The following is a 24,389-nucleotide window of genomic DNA, read 5'->3' on the forward strand; positions in this document are numbered from 1 at the left end:
CAACTGGTGCTTTTAAAACTATTGCTAGCTTGTTCTGGGAAAAGCTAAAGTAACTGTATATTGTAGAAGAAAAGGATTTTTGCACTTTTGATACAAATACACATCAATACCAGAGGAGGCACAATAATATATGACAATTCTCTTCATATTTCCCCAAAACAAAACAAAAATCCATTCAATGAAATAGTTTCCACTGTAATTGCTAATTTAATGTTTTCATAAGTGCATAAGAAGGTCACTAGTGACAGCAAACACTAGACGTCTAGGAATTATTATATACATATATATTTACATAATACATATTTAAGAGAACATCTAAAGACAATGGGACAGCTTTTACATACATATTCAAAGCATCTCAGAAATTCCACTGGTGTCCACATTAGTGAACCTTAAGTATTGCCAGGGTTCTGTGTCAATAAGTCGAGTGGAAAAGTGAACCTTTACTAATGGTGTCCATCTTACATACATTAATAGAAAATCTAATGGCAGTGTTATGATTACCTCATTAGAGAAATGCCTGATATTCAGCCAGGTTACCTGCTGGGCTAGCATAAATATAAAGGTAAATTTTTCATGGAATTCGGCATTCAGTTACACTGGCTGCAGAGTAATGACAGTGACCCCCTGTCTTTTCTTTATGGAGGAACTATCCAGAGAAAAATAAATGTTTTGTATGGAGAAAATACATTGTTACATGCATATTAATTGATAATCACTAGGTTGGGGTAAATTATATTTTTCCCAGCTCTAGTTGAAGAAGAGACAAAATATATATTGATTTGCCCCATGAGGGATCCAGTTTGACAATCAGCTCTCACACGCGGTCCATCCAATTGGCCCTATAGGTTACATTGTAGCTCTGTTCCCACCCAGACAGAGTGATGACAAGTGCGGCATCAGTTGGGAAAGACCTGCTTCTAGTGGGGAACAGAATGTGGGTTATAACTGAAATGATTCACATTCCTCCAAGTGCATCACATACTGGGGGACCCGTGGTGAAAACAGGGCGTTCACAGTGAGTGTGTTCTCTTTGTTAGCCCTCTTAGGCTTCGGTGTTTGCGTTCCCCACGCCACGCCAACTGCTTTCTATTTGCATTATCATTTCAATCCTTGGTTGATAAGAGTCCTTTTAAAATATTCCCACTCTAGTTTTGTAGATATTTGAGGTTGCAAATAGGGAGCCTGTAATATCAAGCCAGTCATTATAAATTTGAGTTAAGATTGGGATGAGGGGAGCTGAGCATCCTGGTTTGAGGTCTGCTGATCTTCTGTAATTCCTTTCCACTCCCATGGTTTTTCCATCTGTTGGATGGGTGTGTGATAACACTTATCTCAGATGCCCTTTGAATTGACAGAATGAAGTCTGTTGCATGCATTTTTCTTGGGAGAAGGGTTACAAATGGCATTTAAAATTCAAGTTTATATCCAAGGGATGTGATAATTACTTGTCATTATGTAAATCCTAATGAAAGTATTGTTTAAAACAGCAGATTGCAGAGCAGAAAAAAAAGTTTGCAATTGTAGGAGATGAGGCTGAAAAATACTTGAGAGAATTTAGGGAGGAGGGGTGGGCAGACCATCCTAAGGAGTTTGCATTTTATTCTATTGGATGAGTTATTTTCTGAAAAGTGTTGCACAGAATGTTTGTACTAGAGGATATTAACATGCCGGGGCAAGATCAGTTAAATCAAATCCCAGTTTACTTTAGGGGAAGCCTTATCTATCTATCTATCTATCTATCTATCTATCTATCTATCTATCTATCTATCTATGCTGCATGGGATCTTAGTTGCGGCACTCGGGCTTCTCTCTAGTTGTGGAATGCGGGTTTTCTCTCTCTAGTTGTGGTGCACAGGCTCCAGGGGGTGTGGGCTCAGTAGTTTGCAGCATGGGGGGCTCTCTCTAGTTGAGGCACGAGAGCTCAGTAGTTGTGGCTCATGGGCTTAGTTGCCCCACAGCATGTGGGATCTTAGTTCCCCAACCAGAGACTGAACCCAGGTCCCCTGCATTGGAAAGCAGATTCTTTACCAGTGGACCACCAGGGGAGTCCCTAGGGGAAGCCTTAAATATGCTAATATGCATTGTGAGTCTCTAAGAGGGTTTTTGTAAATTGCTTTTCTCAAATGAAACAATATATTGCAGTACTAGGTATACAAAGAATATGAAAACTGCTCGTTTGGCACTTTCAGCTCAGTTAATTCTATGTGTACTGGACACACTGATATTCTTTGCTTTATTATCCTACGTATCTGGCACATAGCAGCGTTCAGTGAACAGATAGATGGAAGGAATAAAATATCTGAATAGCCCTCAATTTTCTCATCTATAAAATGGGAAAACAGTAGTACCAATTTTTAGAGGGTTGAAGAGTTGTAGAAGGGTGATCACGGACTTTTTTTTTTAAATTAAAATCAAATAGAAAGAGACTTACAAATGAAAAAAGTTAATATAAATGATAGTGAAAAATATGTAAGGGATTCCTGTCCAGTTACCGTCCGTGAAGTCTTTGCTTAAGCTTACTAAAGCTTATTTGTAAAGGGGATAGTCACACTTGCCTAGAAAGGCTCTCATAACCTGCCTTGCACCATGACTGGGGGTATATGGTGTTGTGGGTAAGAGCACGGGCTGGGAGGCGGACTGCCTGGGTTTGAATCTCAGCCCTGCCCTTTACTAGATGTGTGATTCTTACCGTGCATGTGGCACTGGGCAATTTAATTGATTTCTTTCTGACTCAGTTTTCCTAGTCTGCAAAGTGGGAACGATAAGTATACTTAGCAATGGTGAGAATTACAGATAAAATAATACGTTGCATATTTTAAAAGTTAGCTGGTGCTATTATTATTTCATATTTCCTGCACAATAGGAGAGAAATGCTCAGGCTTGCCCTAATTCGTTCTTCCCAGACTGCAGCTGCCTGGCCAGTGGTTATACCCCATCTCCCCCTCCCTCCCAAACTGAGTGCTCAAAACTCATTTTTAACGAGTACCCTCCCCCACCAAGATCAACAGCTACAAGGTTAAAGCCTCTGTCCTCCAAACCCATTTACTTTTATTTAAAACATCCACCAGGGCTTACTCTTTTTGTGGCCATGAATATACAAGTTCATTAACATTCTTAGCTGATTTATATTTAGATTATTTTCTCTCTGGGTTACTGCCAGTTTTTGTCCATTTCAACTGATGATCAGTTAAAACCCAGAGGGGAATTCCCTGGTGGTCCAGTGGTTAGCAGTCAGTGCTTTCACTGCCATGGGCCCGGATTCTATCCCTGGTGAGGAAACTAAGGTCCTGCAAGCCACATGGTGCTGCCAAAAAAAATTACGCAACAGAGGAAGTCCTGACATCTAGAATTTAGAAGGACACAGAAAGGCAAACTAGAAACAGGAGTCACACACCGACCTGTGTATAGGGCCATGTGGTGAGAAGAGAGATTATCAAACCCAAGTTGATAATCCACGATGTGTGTTAGATGGTGTGTTAGTTACTGTGACATGCTGGTGTCATTTAATCACTTTAGTGACAATTTTAAACATAATAATTTAAATGGGCCACTTGCCTGGTTCTCCCTCTAATGTTATTTTGCATCCGTGGTCCATGTTAATGCACTTTCCTCCAAATCATTTGCCTGTTCATATGGAATTCCTCAGGTAGGCCAGTGAGGCATCAGTCAGACAGCAGAGGTTTTTAAGGACCTTCCAACATGCTCCCCGCCACTTCAGATAGTGGGACGCTGCAGTGATGCCAGCAAGTAAAGGAGAAGGAACAGGAGAGACACTCCTTGACCCCGTGTTAATAACGGAGTCTAAGTTTTCAAAGTACATACTTCAGAGAGATCAGTAAAATCTGTAATGGAGCAAGTTAAGGCTGATTAAACACTCACATATAATCTGTGTATGTTTAAACTCGCTTATGATTTGTATTTCCTTTTGAGGACAGTCCTAAGATGAGCAGAATTGTAAATGTTCAAGGTATTTACATTAGATTGGGTCTTCAATGGCATGTATACCATGTATATATGAAGTGTATGGATGTGCCACACCCGTAACATCCATGACACGTGTGTACACACACACACACACACACACACACACACCCCTCTCTCTCAAAGGCAGAGGTTAGATTTAAGAGTGCCTTTCACATGAATATACCAAAGAGAGATTATCAACCACAGTCAAATATTTGCATACAAAATAGTCCTGGGTGAATAAAATTCTTGTGCTCGACAGATGAAGAGTGAAAGATTGCTGTTATTAGTGTTTTTTTATTCACAGCCCTGTCAAAATTATGTGAAAATATTCCTCTCTCGAAAACTATTCTAGAGAGTCATTTAATACAAAGTGGGGTGTGTGTGTGTGTGTGTGTGTGTGTGTGTGTGTGTAAGAGGTTGCGCATAAAGGTTTGCTCAAAGCTTTTCTGGCACCATCTAATAAAACTTGAGTTCCATGTAAGTGGTGGGCTACCACCAGAAAGCCCTGACTTGAAACACATTTCTAGCAGCAAGGCTGGGATTAAAGATACATGTGACAATAGGCTTCAAGGAGAGGAAAAATCCATTCATAATAGAAAGGTCATCAAGCCTTTATGTAAGAACGTCTCTGACATTTCTTTCCACTGAAAAACCCACTTACATGCATGGCTTAAGGTCCTCATTTAAGAAATGGAAGACATTAAATTAAATTTTAATTTATATTCCGCTTTTATGTCTGTTTTCATAGTCCCTCTAATGCAAACTGTGCGTAGAACAATACAAGTCATATATCTCATTTCCACCCGACAACCTCATCAACCAAAAAGGTGATGATGCAATCTTATTTTGAAGCCAAGAGAGAGTAATAAACACCAGTACTTTTCAGATGCACATTAAAAATAATCCTTTACATGTCTTTGAAAGTAGCATCATTATTTTAAGTTAGAGCACATTTACCGTAGGGAAGAAGAAGCCCAACACTAATGAAATCTTATGCTATTTTAGTAATTTCAGTGGAAAACAAAACAAGAATCGGGTTTCCTCCAGGTTTACAGTGGTGCATACAGAAAAGAGGCTTTTGTCAAATGTTATCCTCTCCTCATTAAAGAACTGTCTGAACTGTATTCCTGGGTCAACTTACCTCTGCTTCTCCTAATTATATCTATGTCTCAGGATCTACGACACAGATTTAAACAGACCCATGGTTAAATGTAGACAGATGTGGTGACCAGACAACGCCCAGCTATTCGTTTGTCTATAAAGGGGCAGAAGTTGAACCTTTAGTTAATAGGAGTTGATTCTGCCTGAATCCCTAATATAACTATTAAAGTGTAGTCTCTTTCGATAAGATCAGTGCCTAGATATTATTTTTAAAAATCCAAGTCAGTCCTTTGCCAAGTCCAAATATCTTGCACCTTAATGATCTATTTGTTTTGAGAGCTGAAATAAAACACTGCTTCAGCCAGATTCTCATTTTCTAAATGTGCCTTCAATGCATAAGAAAAGCATCATTCCAGATGAAAACTCATTAGTCAATCTTGGTCTTACCTTAACTGGATATTCCTGCTTCTAATAAGGTTGGAAAAATACCACCTGGGATCTTGCAACAACTTCCAGTGCCCACATACTGCACTCTTTACATGCTGACAGTGCCTTTAAAAGCCATCTGAGTAATATCGAAAACCTTATTACCTACTTTTCTTGAAGCAAGTTCACTTATCATTTAGAAAAGTTCTTGGAACACTTCATGTCTCCCTCTACCGTCTCTCACCTTTCTGAAGACTTTAAGTAGACGCAAGGCCTTGGCAATGAAATAATTTATCACATGGTTCAACTCACATCTGTGCAATGGTACAAGTTTACCTATTATCTTGCACACAGACCTAAATTATAACCAGAGAAGTGGGAATTACCCCCTTACTGTATACAAACAATGTTTTTAAGAGGTATAGTTAAAAGCGGAATCTTTTGAAATGACTATATAATACTGAAAAACAGTATACATGTATTGTTAGTCATTCAACGGTACTGAAGTTCATGTTATGTTGCTTCTTCAGCTCTATTATATGAACATTTAACCACAAATACTCTTTGTCAAATGCTTTAGATGCCAAGCACTGTGCTTGTCTGTAGACTAAAAAGATGGTGAATTCATGGTCTCTACAGACCAAAATATAAATGGATTAAATACAGACCAAATAATGAAATTGGATGCCAATTCAGGGAACCATATCACAAACCCAGTGAGAAGGTTGGGGATCACCTTTCGGAGGAGTTGTCTGAAACGATCTCATCAATCACAACTTTCCTTCTTCTCTGCAATGATACACCAGTTGCCATGATCGTTCCCAGAGCTCAGAATGTGGAGCTCGGACACGCTCTCCTTCAGCAGACCGTAGAGCTCGCCTTCTCGAAACACGTGGTAATATCGCATAAAGGCTCCGGAATCCAAAACGTCGGGCTGTTGTTCTTCGACAGAAATGCAGTCACCTGGGTTGGAATCTGGGGAATCAGCTGCAGAAATCCTCCTCCATGTCTTACTAGCAGAAGCGGTACCCTCTTCTAAGTTACCTGCATCCACACCATTCTCTTTGGTATCAGTGCTCCCCAGAAAATGCCCATCTCCATTTCTCCTCATGCCTCCTTGATGGTCTCCGTTTAGATGTATGCGTGTGGCAGCTGCTCTCAGCCACTCCAGGTGTCTCTGCGACGTCTCCACAAACACGTCCTCGTCTGAATTTTGCTCTCCTGTTGAACATAGCTCTGGATGATCTAAGTCGAAACTTGAGTGTCTTGAAGGCTGGGTGGATATCGTGCTATTGGCCCAACTCTCTGTGTTTTTCAAGGGCCTCATTTTTTCTATTTGCTTCCTCAGAGTCGATTCATCTAAAGATCTAGAGGAAAACCAGGAACGAAAAGATCTCCCCAGTGTATTATAGAATCCATTTTCTTCCCCGCCTTCCTTGGAACTATTTGCGCAGCAGGTGCCAGCCAGGGCAGAATCACAGTCCATGCTGTGGGACCGCCTCGAGTCACAGCGCCCCTTAAAACAAACAGGGCAGCGGCACGCAGAGCAGGGAGGGTGGTAGGGATGGCTCCTTTCTGGATGCCCACCCTGCTTCTTTCTCCCCGGCTGGCTGGAGTCTGAGAGGGGCTGGGAGCACAAAGCTTTGTTCCATGGAACAAGCACATCTTGCTTCTCGAAGTGCCGGTGCTTTTGTTCCATGGCCCAGACATAAATCATCAGCTGGCCCCCAGGAACCAAGACCCTGGCCATTTCTTTTATTGCTCTGATTCTTCTTTGTTTCGTAGAAAAATGATGTATGACTGAAAAAGAAGAAACCAGATCTAAATGTGCATATACACACATAAACTTACACATTTATAAACTAGTATTTTCCATATAACAATGATGCAGTTTTTTTCCCTAAAGATTTTTATTAGAATGATATTACAACTGTTTTCTGGGTTGAAGAATGGTAAAGAATGGTATGTTTTCTTAAATTTTACCTTGGAGTGTAGTTGATCAGCAATGTTGTGTTAGTTTCAGGTGTATAGCAAAGTGTTTCAGTTATATGTATACATGTATCCATTCTTTGGCAAATTCTTTCCCCATCTAGGTTATTACAGAATATTGAGCAGAGTTCCCTGTGCTGTATAATAGGTCCTTATTGCTCATCTGTCTTAAACGTAGCGGCGTGTACGTGTCAATCCCAAACTCCCTGACTATTCCCCCGCCCCACCGTCCCCCGTGCCCAGTAACCATAAGTTCCTTGTCTAAATCTGTGAGTCTGTTTCTGTTTGTAAATAAGTTCATTTGTATCATTTTTTAAAAAAATTCCACATATAAGCGATATCATATGATATTTGTCTTTCTCTGTCTGACTGACTTCACTTAGTATGGTGCAATTTTGACATGTAGTAAAACTCATTTCCTGCAGGGTAGGCAGTAGCACAGGCCTGGTTTTACGAGAGATGTAATTTTTAGCTTCAGCTCCTATACAGGCATAGCTCGGGGATGCTGTGGGTTCGGTTCCAGACCACCACAATAAAGCGAATCTCTCAGTAAAGCAAGTCACACGAATTTTTAGTTTCCAAGTGCATATAAAAGTTATGTTTACACTATACTGTAGTCTATTAAGTGCGCAATAGCATTATGTCTAAACAAACAGTGTACATACCTTAATTAAGAAATAGTTTATTGCTAAAAAATGCTAACCATCATCTGAGCCTTCAGCAAGGTGTAATCTTTTTGCAATAGTAACATCAAAGATCACTGATCACAGATCACCATCACAAATATAATGATAATGAAAAAGTTTAAAATATTGTGAGAATTACCAAAATGTGACACAGAGACACAAAGTGAGCAAATGCTGTTGGCAAAAAGGCTCAGATAGACTTGCTCAATGCAGTGTTGCCGCAAACCTTCCATTTGTAAAAAAAAAAAAAAAAAGCAGCATCTGTGAGGCACAGTAAAACGAGGTCTACCAGTATTCATTAGACAACTAATCTTGGGCAGTTATTTAACTTCTATGGATTTTAATTTTCTTCGTCTATAACAAGACACCTAGAATAAGTAATCTCTAAGTCTTTTCCAATTCTAAAATCCTGTGAATTTTGTTAACCAGAAGAAGACCAGTGTGAATTAATAAAATTTGAAAGGGAGCCCTAAGTTAGGCAAATGTTCCCTAGTAGAATTCTATGAAATAATTCATTGCTTTAATGAATGACTCGTACTTCGAAAGCACCACAAGATCAACACCACTAATCAGTGTTAGTAAAGTTAATAAAGCAAGTAGAAGTAGAGTAAATGTTAAAGATTGTTTTCTGTTTAGATAATGCAAAGATAAGCCAGCCAAGCTCCCGTCCAAATGATTGCTTATAGTTTTTAATAATGTTAATATAATATAAAATTGTGTATACTTAAGAAAAAGCAACTTATAGGTCATCATTTTACTTGCAGTCTTTGCAAAGTTAAAGTGAGAGTCAAGTGGGACTGCCTGTATCTAGTCTTTGGTGGGTTATTAGGCATATCTAAGTCAAACAATATATAGAAAGCGCTAGTCTGTTAGCTCCTAGAGTTTAATCACACCATGTCAAGAGAAAACATCAAATTATTTTTCCGTACTCAGGCCTATCACTTATCTCAGGTAGGAAATTAGCTCTAAGGAGAGTCTGGACACTCCTGCTCAGATATGAGTAGTGAGGGAACAGAGAGGGTGCAACAGCTCCTGTAACCTCCGCATAATCCAGAGGTTGGTAGTGGTTTTAGGCAAATAAATCTCTTTAGTTTACCTGGCACAGAGAGATAGTAATTGTCCAAAATGAGATGATAATATAGATAGAGCCATCTAAGGAAGATTATACAACAGGCACGCTTTGTATTGTTCCCAGTCAGGTTTGCTTTCCTGTCAGCAGCGCACAAACCCTGGTTTCCCTTACTGTACCACACAGCAGTGCAAGAAGCTAGAGCTATGAGGTTCAAGTGCATTTAAACAGCAGGGCAGGACACCAGTGTCTTTTGTCCTAGATCTACCAGTGACCAGCCTTGTGACCTTCGACCAATCACTTTACTTCACTTGGTGTCAGGCTGTTCTCCCCAGTTCCCATCCCCAAAGAAAGGGCCCTTTATAATGGTCAGTTTGAAAGCGTACGCTTCTTGAAGTAGTGTCATGGTCAATGAGCTAAAAGGGGACAGAGAAGTCAGGAGTGAGTAAGACTAAGGACAGTACAAACGTTCACACCTGTGGCTACTCCTGGCCGTTAACATCTCCCATAACTCGCACCTCACTTAACTCTGGAACTTCTGTAGGCATGTTTTCTAAATGCAGTTGATCCTTGTCATCTGTGGATTCTGTATCTGCAAATTCGCCTACTCAAATTTTTTTGAACTTCAGAACTCAATACTCTCAGCGTTTTCGTAGTCATTCCTTGACGTACACAGAAGAGCCAAAAAGTTGAGCCTGCAAAGGCACACTTTGCCAGCTGGGGTCCAGGGAGGACCCCAGGGGTTCTGTCTCAGCTCTAGGACTGTCAACAAGTGTCCTTTTCATGGTCTGTTTAGTGCCACATGTTTTGCATTTTTATGTTTTTGTTGGTGATGTCTCTATTTAAGAGAAACAGAAAGCACAGGGTGGAAGTGCTGTCTAGGGATCTTAGACATAAGGCTGCGATGTGTCTTACAGAGAAAGTACGTGAGTTAGATGAGCTTCCTTCCGCTGTTACAGTGCTGCTGGCATGAGTTCAAAATTAAATAAGTCGTCTTTAAACAGAAACACACACAAAACAAGGTTATATGTTGATTAGTTGACAAAGATGTTGTGAACAGAGGCTCACAGGAACCTAATCCTGTATTTCCCCTGGGAGCAATGGTTCAGTGTTTGTTAATTCAGTGTTCATGGGACATTACAGAACGCAACCGCTGTGAATAACGAGAACCGACTGTATTCTCATGTTTTGGCCATTAAAGAAAAAAGCAGCATTAAAACAGGACTATTTTAGTACAGTAATTTCTTTTTAGCAGACTTATAGGTCTTCAACATTTCAGGCTTCTTGGCTTCACAAATTTTGTTTTTAAGGGAACACGTCTTGATATTTTTTTAATGTTGTAAGCATTTGTTGTAGGATAATCGATTTTAATACCATAATTTCACCCAGAAAGCACCAACTCTCTCATACTGTACTTTATATTTATATCGAATATGTAATACTAAGTTACTCTTAAGCCAAATGTTTTCAAGAAAGAAAAAGTTTACAAATGAATTTTTCATTACATTGAAATGTAGCATACCTACCTATGCATATCTGTTCCACTAAGAAGCATGGTAAATGTAACCTAAGTGGGACTTAAAGATATTTGTATACGAATTGCCAGTGTCAGCGAACTGTGTTGCATTTTAAAGCATAAAATAATCCCCTGTTGGTTACAAATCATAATCACCATTTAAAGGCAAAAGTAGCACTCAGTATATGTATCCTGTAGGATAGGGTATTGAATTGAACAAATGGGTAGATTGAATTCAACGACTGGATTCCAGAATCAGAAGTTACACAAGATCATCTTTAAAGACCTGTTATAGGACACATTCTATGACTGTTAAATAACAGCACATTATTTTATGATGTTAATTTTTCAAGTGTGTTTGTCTCCTCTGACTGTAAGCATTGAATGAAACAGAATTTTGCAACTGTAGCACTATTGGCATTTTTAAACAAGCTAGATGATTCTTTTTTGAGGGGGGGAACCAAGTAGATGACAGTTGCACACACACACACTTAGTTTTGACAATCAAAAATGCCTCCAAAGGTTGACAGATGTCCCCTGAGGGTGGGGGACACGCAGTGTAACCTCAAGTTGAGGACCACTGGCGTGAACAGATGGTTGCCACTATTCAATATATCGCCAAATTTCTTTTTACATGTTTGTCATACTATTCTAAAAGTACGTAGACAGAGTGTTTCTTTTTGTAATCTGTCAGTAAAACGTAAGGAGTGTATAGATAAGATGCTTACCCTCTCATTGCCGATACGCAGAAAAATATTTATATATTTAAAAATATATTTCTTCACATTAAGCAAAAAATGCCAGCATAGGTATGGACATAGGAGAGAGAGTTCATCGAAATGTCTCATAATATAGTTCTAAATGTAAAATCTAACTGGAAAATGACCGCACCACATTAAGGTGTAGTTACAGTTCATAAAAACACATGCTGGGTCTCCACCTAAGGAAGCATTTTTCATTGAAAGATGGCACCCAGGTGTGCTCCATTTCCTCTGCGGGCAGGAGACGTAAACGGAAAGAAAAGAAGGACTTAACCATGTACACAGGGAGCATTTCCCAAAAGTGGGAAAGCTGCTCAGTAGCCCCACGCCTGCAACAGTGGTTCAGCAGCACAGCCTGTTTGTAGGTAGCCAGCTGTATAGACTCTATAACTAAAGTAAACAAAAGAAGAGCAAAAAATACACTTCTCTGACCTCTCTCAAATTTCTAGTTCTTTAGGTGTCATGACCAAACCAAAAACTTTCTTCCTACTAAAGATTCAGGGCATTGTATAGTGTTGCTTGTTTCAACAAGAATCCCTTCTCTTAATGCTTACAACTCAATGGACTTAACAGTTTCAAATGCAAAGAAGTAGGGCTGTCAAAGAGCAGGTTTCCGTGACAGCCATCTTCTGTCAGTCCTAACTAGTTCCAAGGTTATAGCATCCAAGCCGACATCCCCTCACTATGCAAAGATACAGTCCCCAACTAATGGTGAATACATCGATTTCTTGTCTGTTTCAGAGGAGAGCAACCAGTCTTCTTCTGAATGTTTATCTAGCAGTCAGTTTTATATAGATTCACCTTGCTTTGAAAAAGCTTGTTATATTCAAATACATTAATTTTTAAAAGTGTATTGGAGGAAATAGTTTGCCTTGCAAAAGACGTTTGTTTTGGAAAAGGATTTGCCATAAGATTCCCTTCAATAGATGATTCCCTAGTATATTTAAATATGATCAACATACTAGGCTTCTGGAATAAATGTATTGGGTAAAATGAGCCTTACCTGTGTATATTTCAAGCATGGATTTTTGCTGTTTCTTTTCATTTTTGGCACGTGTATCTTATGGGCTCACTAGTTGGGAGAACATGAGGAAAGTAGTCCCTAGATTTACAAACATTCTCTGGCAGTAAGAGAGCAGAGTGGTGCTGTAAAAGCAATGCAGTCTGGGACCAGGTTGGGGCCGTCTTCCCTGGCAATTTTTGTATAGTGAGTGGCAGGTTGGTGACATCCTTCCAGTGACGTTCAGTGCATTAGTCCTACAGAATTCTGCTAATAAAGGGCACACCTGTGGCCTAAAAAAGGTAATATGACTTCTAAAGATCTACTTCATGTAGGAAGAATCTGACTTCATTTCAATAGAACAAAGTACTATTTTCACTGAGTACAGTTTCTCTAATACTTTCTTATTCATCAGTGAAAGAAATTGGAATGAGTCTTCAAAAAGAACAATAGTTTGAGGGTTGAACTATGTAAACAGTCGTATATACCACCATAAGTACATTTGAAACTAGTTAAACAATTCAGTTGAAATATTTTTTTAAATCAGATAAAATGAATTACATAGATCTTTCTACAAAGAATGGGGATGTTGACTTGTGAGAGCGGCCTCGACCAGGTAACGTTATTCTCATGGTGAAGAGTGAACGCGACGGGGCTGTCTTACCTCCTATGGAGATGATGGCATCGAAGCCCTGATCCCTAAAGGGGAGGTTAAGGTTGTCACATACCATGACTTCACATCCTCTACTCCGGGCAATCTCTACCAATGGCCCACAGTAGTCACAGCCCAGGATATGTACCTGGCTGTTCACTTTAAGATACTTTCCAGTCCCACAGCCTATAAGAGAAAAACGTGTGTTACATGCTGTCCTTCATGGAAAGTGGAACATTGTCAGTTACTTTGTCTTATAACTGAATAGAAATAACTTGATACAGGCAGACCTCAGAGGTATCACAGGTTCCTTTCCAGACCATGGCAATAAGGCCAGTGTTGCAATAAAGTGAGTCACTTGACTTTTTTGGCTTCTCAGTGCATTTAAAAGTTATGTTTACACTATACTGTAGTCTGTTCAGCATGCAGCAGCATTGTATCTACAAAAACAATGTATAAACCTTAATTTTAAAAGTGTATTGCTAAAAAATATTAACCATCCTCTGAAACTTCAGCAAGTCATAATGTTTTTTGCTGGTTTGAAATACTGGGAGAATTACCAAAATGTGACACAGAGACACGAAGTGAGCAAATGCTGTTGGAAAAATAGCGCCAATAGACTTGCTTAATGCAGGGTTGCCACAAGCATTCGGTTGGTACAAAACACAATACAGTTTCTGGGAAATGCAATAAAATGAGGTCTGCCTGTATTAACTAACCAAGACAGAACACAACGTGGATTGAAGGTACACACAAAAACAAAACTAAAAGCCTTCAGAGAGCACATACATATTTTTATATAGGAGATAAGAGGAAATGAAAATGGGGAAAAGAAATATTATTGATTGAATATTTAATGAGGTCATGTCCATGGTGCTTTCTTAACACAATAGCACAACCAAGAAATATCAGCTGGCCTCCAGCAGAGAATAATAGTCCCCTAGTATCCTAATGACAGGGTCCAGTCTCTTTACAAAAGTTACCTTCACATACATAATTCATTATGTTTGTCTGCATGTTCTGGGCATTTATTCTTGTGTTATCTTGCCAAACCTTCATCACTTGCTGTCTATGTAAAACAGCTTACTGTCAACAACTTTTCAATGGGTATATTAAAATAACTTACACAATAAAACAGATCTTTCAAAAATTTAAAATTTGGATTTGAATGAAAAAAAGATTGCAGCATCTTTTTATCCAGTCTATTGTCAGTGCTAGATTTTAAATGATCTCTATTAACTCAGAATACAACTCTGACAAAGAACTATTTTTTCTTAAATAGACCATTTTTTAAAAATATATTTATTTATTTGGCTCTGCTGGGTCTTATTTGCAGCATGCAGGATGGAACCCCAGGCCCCCTGTATTGGGAGCGTGGATTCTTAACCACTGGACCACCAGAGAAGTCCCTTAAATAGACCATTTTTGACATTCACTTTCTGGTGGCAAAGACCCAAATGATTCAAGACTTACACAGCCCAAAGATTTAGATCAATCAGATCTCACTGATATTATGCTGAAGAAGGTAGTAACATAAAGGAATAATCATCTTGGACTTCCCTTGGTGGTGCAGTGGTTAAGAATCCACTTACCAATGCAGGGGACATGGGTTTGATCCCTGGCCTGGGAAGATCCTGTGTGCCTTGGAGCAGCTAAGCCCATGAGCTACAACTACTGAGACTGCGTGCTGCCACTACTGAAGCCCTGGCACCTAGAGCCCATGCTCCACAACAAGAGAAGCCACCGCAAGGAGAAGCCCGCTCACTGAAATTAAGAGTAGCTCCTGCTTGCCACAACTAGAGAAAGCCTATGCGCAGCAACGAAGACCCAACAGCCAAAAACAAACAAAAAAGGAGTAGTCATCTTGAAACAAAGCCTTCTGTGATCTAGTACCTAGTATTTTACTCTAGAACAGACATATCATCTATTTCTTTTTTTCAGAAATATTTAAAGATATCATTAGAATTGATATCCCTACCTACTGGTATTAGCTCTAGATTTTTTTTTTGCCTGAAAAATATCTACCACTATTCAAAGATGATTAGTTTGCTGCTTTTGAAATATGTCACAACACTTTCATAACTCCTCCTTAATAGGTGCTATTCAAAATTATATGAGACACTAAAAGCATAATTAAGATTCGTTGACGCCAGCTAAGACAGTGGAGAGCTTGTGAATAAAAAATAAGATTTCCAACTTTATTATTTCAATGTAATGATCGAGGTCTTGGGAATATTTTAGATCTCATAGCCACTGTTCCTAAGAATGCCTTTGTGAAAAAGGACCCAGTATTTGAGGGCAATCATGGGGAAAATATAATTCACAAAGTATTTTAAAATTGAAATCCTGAACATTTCAAAGATGATGCTCATATTTTAAGAAAAATAATCTTGTAAATTTTTTTTGCTGTTTTAAACTGGCTCAGGGGATACATTTAGAGAGATGAAAGGGAAAATTTACTTCAAAGATACTAATACAACCAGGTTCACAGAACATTAGAGCTAGAGGAGACGTGTTCAGAGAGCGTCTGGTAACAATGAGGAAACTAAGGTCTTTTCAGTTCTCCTTCCCTCCCTTCCTTCCTTTCTTTTTTTGTTGTTCTTCATGACTTTCGGGATCTTAATTCCCTGGCCAGGGATTGAACCGGGGTCACGGCAGTGAACGTGTCGAGTCCTAACCACTGGACCACCAGGGAAGTTCCCTGTATTCATTTCTAGTGGCATTTGTTTTTAAGGCTAGTAATGGGACTCTCGAATATGATGCAGTTATCCGTTTTCTAAGTGCAGACACCGAGGTGCTAGAGAGGGGAGATTTTATCCTAATGAGGAATTATCCTAAAGGTGCAAGAAGTAAATCAGAACATTTTTGATACTGAAGCAAGCTCCTGTACACAACAGCCATGCTCCTTTACAAAATCTCATTAAACGAAAACCTTCTGTAGTACTGCAGAGATACAATAGCAAGTGTCTGCATTCTTCCGTTCCCCTCTGTTTTGTATTCTGCACCGCACTACAACTAAGGAAGAAAACAGATTATTGCCTCAATTCAACAAGATGTTTTGGCCCATGGTGGGCAAGTATTTGCTAGAAATAATTAATCTGAATGTTCCCTCTGAAGTTTACAGAAAGTGCTATATTTTTTTAAATTAAGAATTTTTTGCTAAGACCTTATCTGAAAGGGAATTCTCTTTTCCTACAGGAAAAGCAAGAATATAGCCTATTTATTTCTCCTTTTATGTACATCTTTTGAAGCCAGAGATGAGGGAATATGTTTTACTCTGCAGGCGTGGTACTGCCACGTAGTAGGAGCTCTAAATTTTTATTGACTCAGAGAAGGAAAGGTAATTAGCTAATGACTTAGCAAATTAAGTCTGACCACAGAATATGGGAATAAATAATTGAGAGTTAAAAGGCAAAAGGAATTTTAGTTATTGAAAAATTACTTTTAGTTATGTATACAAAAATAAAAATTTCAATACTATTAGGATAGTTGCTTCTGATGTCAGGGAAAAAGGTCACCTTGCTCAAAAAGGAATCTAGCTCTAGTCTTTATTCTGGTTCCTAAATGAATCCAAGTAAAGATCTCAAACCACAGAACACCCTCCATGTATCATCTTCTTCTTTTTTTAATGTTGTAGTCCATTTTTATTCATAATTTATCAGTTTAATACTTTCTTGAATTGAGAGAAATATGCATTATATATATATAGGGATAAGGTTATAATAATAGGGTTTGGTTAACCAAATTGGTTGTTTTATTTATTTTATTTTTTTTAAGTTTTTATTGGAGTAGAGTTGATTTACAATGTTGTGTTACTTTCTGCTGTATAGCAAAATGAGTTAGTTATACATATACACATATCCGCTCTTTTTTATTTTTTTAAGATTCTTTTCCCATATAGGCCATTACAGAGTATTGAGTGGAGTTCCCTGAGCTCTACAGCAGGTTCTTATTAGTTATCTGTTTTACACATAGTAGTATGTATACGTCAGTCCCAATCTCCCAGTTTATTCCTGGCATACTCCCATCTTCTAATGGCCTTAAGTTAGCAGTCCATTTCAGGAAAAGATATGGCCTTAATTGCACAGATTACAGCATTTCCTGAGGGTACTTCGCATTTCTGCTGTCTCTGATCATCAACGCTCTTTAAATTTAGACTACATTCCTGCTCACTTCATTCCTGATACCTGCCCTGAAGACGTAGTTTCCATCAGGGGCCATTATCACACACCTCAGCAGATCAGTTTCACTGAGGAGTGGGCTGATGTGCTTAATAAAATTTAGCCAATAAAAAATTGCACCACTAAAATAGCGAAGCGGCTAGAGAATTCCTGTGTGGGCAACTGGAACCCGATTACCTCTGTATGTTTATTACCTATGCAAAGTTTTCTTAGTCATTAATTATAAATTGCTAATCTAATAATCAGTGAAATTAGCCAGCATAAGCTGTTGATGATTTTAGCTAGGTGGGAAACCTAGAAAGAAAAATTATTTCCTTTTGGAGATAGTCATAGTGTTCTATTTCCTTTTCTACTACTAATCCCTTGGGGCTTCTTTCTTTCCTTTTCATTGATTTCTTCTTAATTTCAGTTTTATTTTAAAACATCTTTCATGTGTAATCAAAATATCCCTATTTACTTATTGAATGGTACAAAATGTAAACAGTACAAAATTCAAAAGATACAAATGGGTAAAATAACATTTACTAGACATAATTGTTGATTTGCACAGGGATACTTAAAGAATGTTATTTGTGCCATAATTTGTAGTAGCAAAATGTAGCAAAGAGCATACATATTGTTGGTTTGGTGCTATTAACATGGAAAGCTCTGCAGCTTTTAATACTCAGCAGCTCTATAAGAACAAACATGGAGTGATCTCCACAATATGTTAAAAGAAACAAAAGCTAGCTATATAGCAGTTTCTATAAAATAACAATTTGTGAAACTGAAAAAGGGAAATCCACCCATTCACACATTTATATGCACAAATATGCTTGTATTTGTGTGAAATATCTCAAGAAGATTATACAAGAAGCTAAGACCATGGTGCCTTTGATGTGGGTTACTTGGTACTGGGAGACTGGAATGAGAGGATATTTTCACTGTACATTTTTTTGTGCCTTTGTTACGAAGCCATTTAGGTGAATTACCTATCAAAAAATTTAAGCAATTTGTATTCCCCCAATGCTGTTTGTTCATATGGTTTCATCATTCAGGGAGGGGGTTGGTCTTTTTCACACTGACTTTGAAGATTAAGAAATTATCTGTTTTTCTATCAGATATATTATAGTTTTACCTAGTTTGTTTTTGGTTTTTGATTTCACTTATATATTTGTCTAGAGTTTTGCCTTGTAGAACCTTTTAACTTTTATGTGGTCAAAAATATCAGTGCAGTCAATCTTCATTACTCACAGACTCTGTATCCATGTTCACCTACTTGCTAAAATTTATTTGTAACACCAGAGTCTGTACTGGCAGCATTTGGGTGTCTTTAAACGGAAACACACATGAAACAAGGTTAGCTATTGATCAGTTGACAAAAATGTTGTGACCACAGGCTCTTAGGAACCTGATCCTGTATTTTCCCTGGGGGCACTAATTCAGTATTCACAAATTATTCACTAATTCAGGGTTCACAGCATCTGTATAGATCCTAGCTGCTGTGGATAAAGACAATCAACTGTATGCTCTTTTGATTTCTGACTTTTGTGTGTGTGTCATACATCGAGAGGCCTTTTGCTTTTGAGAATATTTAAAAAAACAATATAGTCATCATCTAGCCCTTTAATGATTTCATTTTCTTATGCTTAAATCTTTGCTCCATTTGGAATTTTTGGTGTAAGGTATGAGAAAGTAGCATATATAGTCTGCTGTCCCCAAACGTTTTCCTCCCAGTTGATTTAAGATCCTGGTACTTTGCTTATATTATGAGTGGCAAGAGTTCCACACTCACTGCATCTTCTGAAACCAGATTTTTTTTTTAAGTTGACATGATAGTGATATTTTTAAAGATTCTCCACTTCTGCATGACATGTACCCCTTCCCCAAATTCTACACTGCTTGAACCATCTTTAACAAAGCCCTGAGCCTGTTTCTCTTACCAAAATTTAGAGTGTATGTCAAATTAGAACTTATAACTATAAACTTATGATTCTTACAGACCCCGTATACATGCAGTTGCTAGGAAGCAGTTTTAGGTCCGCATGCTTCAAGCAGGAATCCCACCATGTGCTTAAAACTTAATCTTAGATCTCCTGGGCTGCGATTGACCACTTCTAGATTCCAAAAGATACTGAGCCAAAGTCCTCCAACAAATTAGTGACTATGAAGATATGATCTAATTAAAGATATGCTCTAATAATGAAACACCTATAGAATAATTAAGGGAAAGGATCCATGAGATTCGTAAGAGGTTATAGGACCTCTTCTACAATCCTACAGTTCTGGCCGTTCTGTAGGTGTGAGAGCCACTCAGCATGAGCCAGCAGAAGGCTGCATTCACAGATGTGAATGTCTCTAAATTTAAAATAGTCAGTTTCACAAGCAGCCATTTCAATCTTGATTTATTCAACTATCGTCAGGTTGATGTTTGTGGGAGGAGGGGCACCAAGGCTCTGAAAAAATCGCCACTGTCTACACGCAGATTTGAGGGGCTTTTCTACTTTCTGGCTTGACTGTATGAATTTCTGCTATGAAGTTGAAGAGTCCAGGTGCTGACATGCCAAGGACACGATTTCAGACTTCTGGTTAGAACAGAAATGAAAAATGAATCTGAAAAGGAAAGGCAGAGTGGAATATATTCCGGATGACGTGGCACAGCCCCGGGGTACCTATGTCAGCGATGAGGCTGCCGGGCTTCTGCTCCTGGAGGAACTGGCGGACGCGAGGCCAGGCTTTGCTCTGCAGGTCGCTGAAGTAAGGCGCAGTGCTCTCATACACGTCATGCACGTGCTGCTTCTCCAGCTGGGCGGCTGCATGATCCATCCTGCGGAAAACGGGGCCACGCCAAGGAATGCAGTTCAGAGTACGCACCAGAGACGGAGGATGGAGGATGCAGATTTCCTAAAATTGGAAACTTCTTGGGCACAGGCAAGGTTGTGCTGTTTTTATACTTTCTTATAAGCTGCAAAGAACAGAGGCTTCACCGGAAGGGAACCTCACCAGAGTCGTCCAAAGACTAGCAAATGTGTCGTTCCTACCTGCACATCTTCAGAAAACAGTTGTTTGGGAATGAGCTAATTATAGTGTGTTTCTGTGCAAGATCAGTTCTTAATTTTGGAAGCATATATAAGGTCTTAGCAAGGGTTCACTTTAGATAAAATCGTTCTATCAGATGCTAAATAGATTTTGAAATTTTATAACACATAGCTCACCACTCCAATCCAGTCACGAAGCCCCATTGATTCTACCTTTTTAATGTATGAGTACTTGGATTCCAACCATTTCTCTACATCCTACCGATTCTATTTTAGAAAAGATCCTCCTTACTTGTTTGAATTACTACAACCACCTGTAAACAGGAGGAGGGGGGGTTGTGTGATTTTGGGGTGTTTTTGTTTGTTTTGGGGTGTTTTTTTTTCCCTTCAATCCCTTTCCAATTATGCCACAACTGTTTTTCTAAAACATAAACTAATTGTGATGCTCCTTATCTTAGACTTCTTCAAAGGCATTTTTATAGCTTGTCTGATTGAGTCCAGGTATCTCAGGAGGGCATACAAGGATCTTTCTGATCTGGCCTCTACTCACCTCTTGAAGCCATTTCTCAGCCTCCTTCCCCAGTGTCAGATGAGCCTATAACACTCGGTGATCCGTGGTTTCTCAGACATGACACATACTCTCTAGTCCAGGGGCCCAAACAGATGCTGCGTGTTACCTGGCCACCTCCTTTTCATTCTTGGAACAGGCATCACCTCTTCCAGAAAGACTTCTCTGACCTCCCATGCAGGATAGGGGCAATTAGAAAGGAGTGGGGAAAGTACAAGAGCAGGTCTTAGAGGCCTCTGCTTGTTTTGGGTTTGATCTTTTAATTATGCTCTTGTGGCATGGGAATCAGGAGTATCCCAGGGAAGGGCTCAGACCATGGCTTTTTACCAATCGATATGAAAGTATTTTTAATCATTGACGAACCCATTTGGCCCAACTGGTGCATATAAGCTAGCTCAGTCCCGACCCTTGTACTCCTGTTGCATCCTGTGCATCCTCCACAGATTACAAAGGGCTGGAACAATCTACTGGATATTTTTCTGTAGCACTGGCTACAAGATCCTAGGTAACAAGGGCTTGTCTTATTTAATGCTGACTCCCCAGTAGTTATCACACAGCAGACCTTCAATTAGTGAACAAACAAGCAAACAAACAAACAACCAGAGTGAACTCAACTCTGAGTACAGAGGGTAACATCGGCTTTGGTAGAAGACAGTAACCTGGGGAGTGTGGGAAGAGAGGGGATCCTACACCCACAAGCTTGAAGATGGGAATGTGGTAAGAGAAGATATTGTCCTTGGACAGCCTTTGTGTTCCCGCCGTGCCCCCACCTCATCACTACTCCCACTCTAGGAGGTGTTCAGTAGGAAGAACCTGGGTAAGAGGGCATCTGACTGGTTACTCCACTGTAACGTGCCTACCCGCCCCCCTTGTATTTAAGAAATATCTTGATGAGAGATACTTTGAGACCGTGTAAATATCCTGTTTCTCATAATCTCACACACCACTTTTAGGATCCAATCCATTGATGACTCTTTCTAATTGAACTGTAGGTGATTTACAAAAATTATATTAGTTTCAGGTGTACAACATAGTGATTCAGTAGTTTTAGAAATTATATTCCACTTAAAGTTACTACAAAACAATGCCTATGTGTCCCCGTGCTGGACCGTGTAGCCTTGTTGCTTACCTGCTTTGTACACAGTAACTTATATCCCTTGATTCCATAACCTTCTCTTGCCCCTCCCCTCTCCCCACTGGTAAGCACTGGTTTTTCTCTGTATCTGTGAGTCTGTTTCTGTTTTGTTGTATACGTTCGTTTGTTTAATTTTTTAGATTCCACGTGTAAGTGAAATCATGTGGTATCTGTCTTTGCCTGATTTATTTCACTAAGCATAGTACTCTCTAGGTCCATCCACGTTGTTGCAAATGGCAGAATTTCATTCTTTTTTGTGACTGAGTAATACTGTCACCAAATGATGATATTCTAATTCCATCATCCCTTCCGCTGCGAGGAAGAGCTTTTCAGGATTTACTCTTAAAACATATAGCAGTAAGTTATCCTTCATTACTACGGACCTGCCCACTGTCCCTGCAAAAAATCTGGCAATCCGTAACAGAGTACAAGTCTCATTTGTGATGTCTGACAAAACTCCCACCCAAACTGAAACAGCTTATATTGCACCTTCAACTAGAATTTACAGAGTAAACACATGGCTGGCTGTAACTGCCTACACAGGAGAAAAACCCAAACACTGAGTGCGTTTCTCTTTAATCAAAGTCTCAGTAGACTTAAGTCTGTTTAAAATTTTCCCCCCTCAAGGAATCAGTCAGGCAATACGGTCTTGAGAACCATAGGACAAATCAATGTTAGTCTACGGCACTTGCCAGTGTTGAGAGGCAGTCAGCATAAACTCCACTCCCTTCTATCGGGCTCCAACGACAAGCTCAGAATTTGTAGTATCTGAACAGCATCCCACGGAGACCTTTCTCTAAGTCCTCCCCCAAATTGCCTGGCTCCTACCATAAACAAGTAACTTCAAAGAGATATTTTTAAAGCGTGTGAACAGTATAAATCCATTTTGTTGTATTTTACACTTAAGATTATATGCTGCAGACTATATAGCTGATCGTGAAATTGATTTGTAGAGTTGGGGCCATCCAATATGATATTTTCAACAGTCTGTGGATTTAAATTTCCTGCAGTATACATATATGCAAATTCCTTGTGAATTCAGTAATATGACTAAGCTAGTAAGACTAGCCCTACAGTAATAGTGTAGGCTTCAAGCTGAAGCTAGGGAGGTAGGGCTTGGTTTAGGCAGGCTTCCTAATCTGTGTGCTGACAAATTCCAGGCCTTGGAGCTGATGCCTCGTTGGTGAGTCATGAAAGAAGGGAAAGTAATTTGAAAGGGAAGGAGAAATCATAGAAAGTCATGCACTGAAAATGACTGCTTGAATAACTGTTTTTAGATTTTATGTTAAGTGCAGTGGAACGTGGTTCCTTGGAGAGCGGAATAGAGGAGAGAAAGTGATAGGAAGCTAAAGGAGAATAGAGCTCAGTGGCTTGGTGTGTTTCCCATGGAGAGAGGAGCAAAGAGAAATATCAGCACCTCTTGCCTCTAGCAACAGGGTGGTCAGTAACAGGTCACAGATGTTTGGTTTTCCTGTTTGGGGTATGTCACTAGGGTAACACTTCTCCACCCAGCTTGAATCAGGCACAGCCATGGGACTTGCTTTGACCATCATAGGCGATCAGAAAAGATGTGAATCACTTCTGGGCAGACGTTTTAGCCAGTGTGTGTCTCTGGGGTCCTGGAAGCGTCAGCCCAGGTCCCTGAGTGACTACTCTTGAAGGATGGACAGTGTGTGTGTTTTAAGCCAAAAACTGGATAAACAGCTCATCAAAAGAAACATTGATTATCTTCTAGATAATGAAAATAAAATCTATCACTCATGTTCTATCAGAAGAAAACTTGTAACTATGTGTTTTTGTTTTTTTCTTCATAAAATTTTAATTTTTTTATTGACGTATAGTTGATTTACAGTGTTGTGCCAATCTCTGCTGTACAGCAAAGTGACTCAGTTATACACATATATACATTCTTTTTTTAAATTCTTTTCCATTACGGTTTATCAGAGAATACAGAATATATTGATAGTTCTCTGTACTGTACATTAGGACCTTGTTTTTAATCCATTCTAAATGTAATAGTTTGCATCTACCAACCCCAAACTCCCAGTTCATCCCTCTCCAAGCCCTTAGCAACCACAAGTCTGTTCTCTCTGGCTAGGAGTCTGTTTCTGTTTTATAAATCAGTTCAATTGTGCCATATTTCAGATTCCATATATGTGATAACATATTTTCTTCACAGATATTGAAACTTTTCTCTTTACTGTAGGTGGAACAAAATTGGGAGAAAACAGAATACAACTCTGTATCCCACTTTTTTAAACTTAATATTGTGAGCCAAGGAAGGAAAGGAGAGAGGCAGGGAGAAAGGACACTAATATC

The 24,389-nt window shown here is 39.2% G+C and overlaps 1 protein-coding gene across 3 annotated transcripts in view; it reads right to left on the minus strand.

Moving 5' to 3' along the window:
- Positions 1-3,036: 3,036 nt before the first annotated feature.
- Positions 3,037-24,389, minus strand: part of TRMT9B (tRNA methyltransferase 9B (putative)) — a 55,034-nt gene continuing 33,681 nt past the window's right edge. The window contains exons 3-6 of one of the 3 annotated variants that reach the window (XM_057697183.1): positions 20,002-20,156; positions 13,182-13,355; positions 6,233-7,296; positions 3,037-3,845 (exon numbers count right to left, since the gene is read on the minus strand). In XM_057697183.1, coding sequence (XP_057553166.1) covers positions 6,263-7,296; positions 13,182-13,355; positions 20,002-20,155 — 1,362 coding nt within the window. In that variant the 5' untranslated portion in view covers position 20,156 and the 3' untranslated portion in view covers positions 3,037-3,845; positions 6,233-6,262. Of the gene's footprint in view, positions 3,846-4,972; positions 5,225-6,232; positions 7,297-13,181; positions 13,356-20,001; positions 20,157-24,389 lie in introns of those variants that run through there. The other 2 variants (XM_057697182.1, XM_057697184.1) reach the window with 2 other exon arrangements.

The sequence above is a fragment of the Hippopotamus amphibius genome, chromosome 10 (genome assembly GCF_030028045.1).
Source record: "Hippopotamus amphibius kiboko isolate mHipAmp2 chromosome 10, mHipAmp2.hap2, whole genome shotgun sequence".
In the NCBI taxonomy this organism is placed as follows: domain Eukaryota; kingdom Metazoa; phylum Chordata; class Mammalia; order Artiodactyla; family Hippopotamidae; genus Hippopotamus; species Hippopotamus amphibius.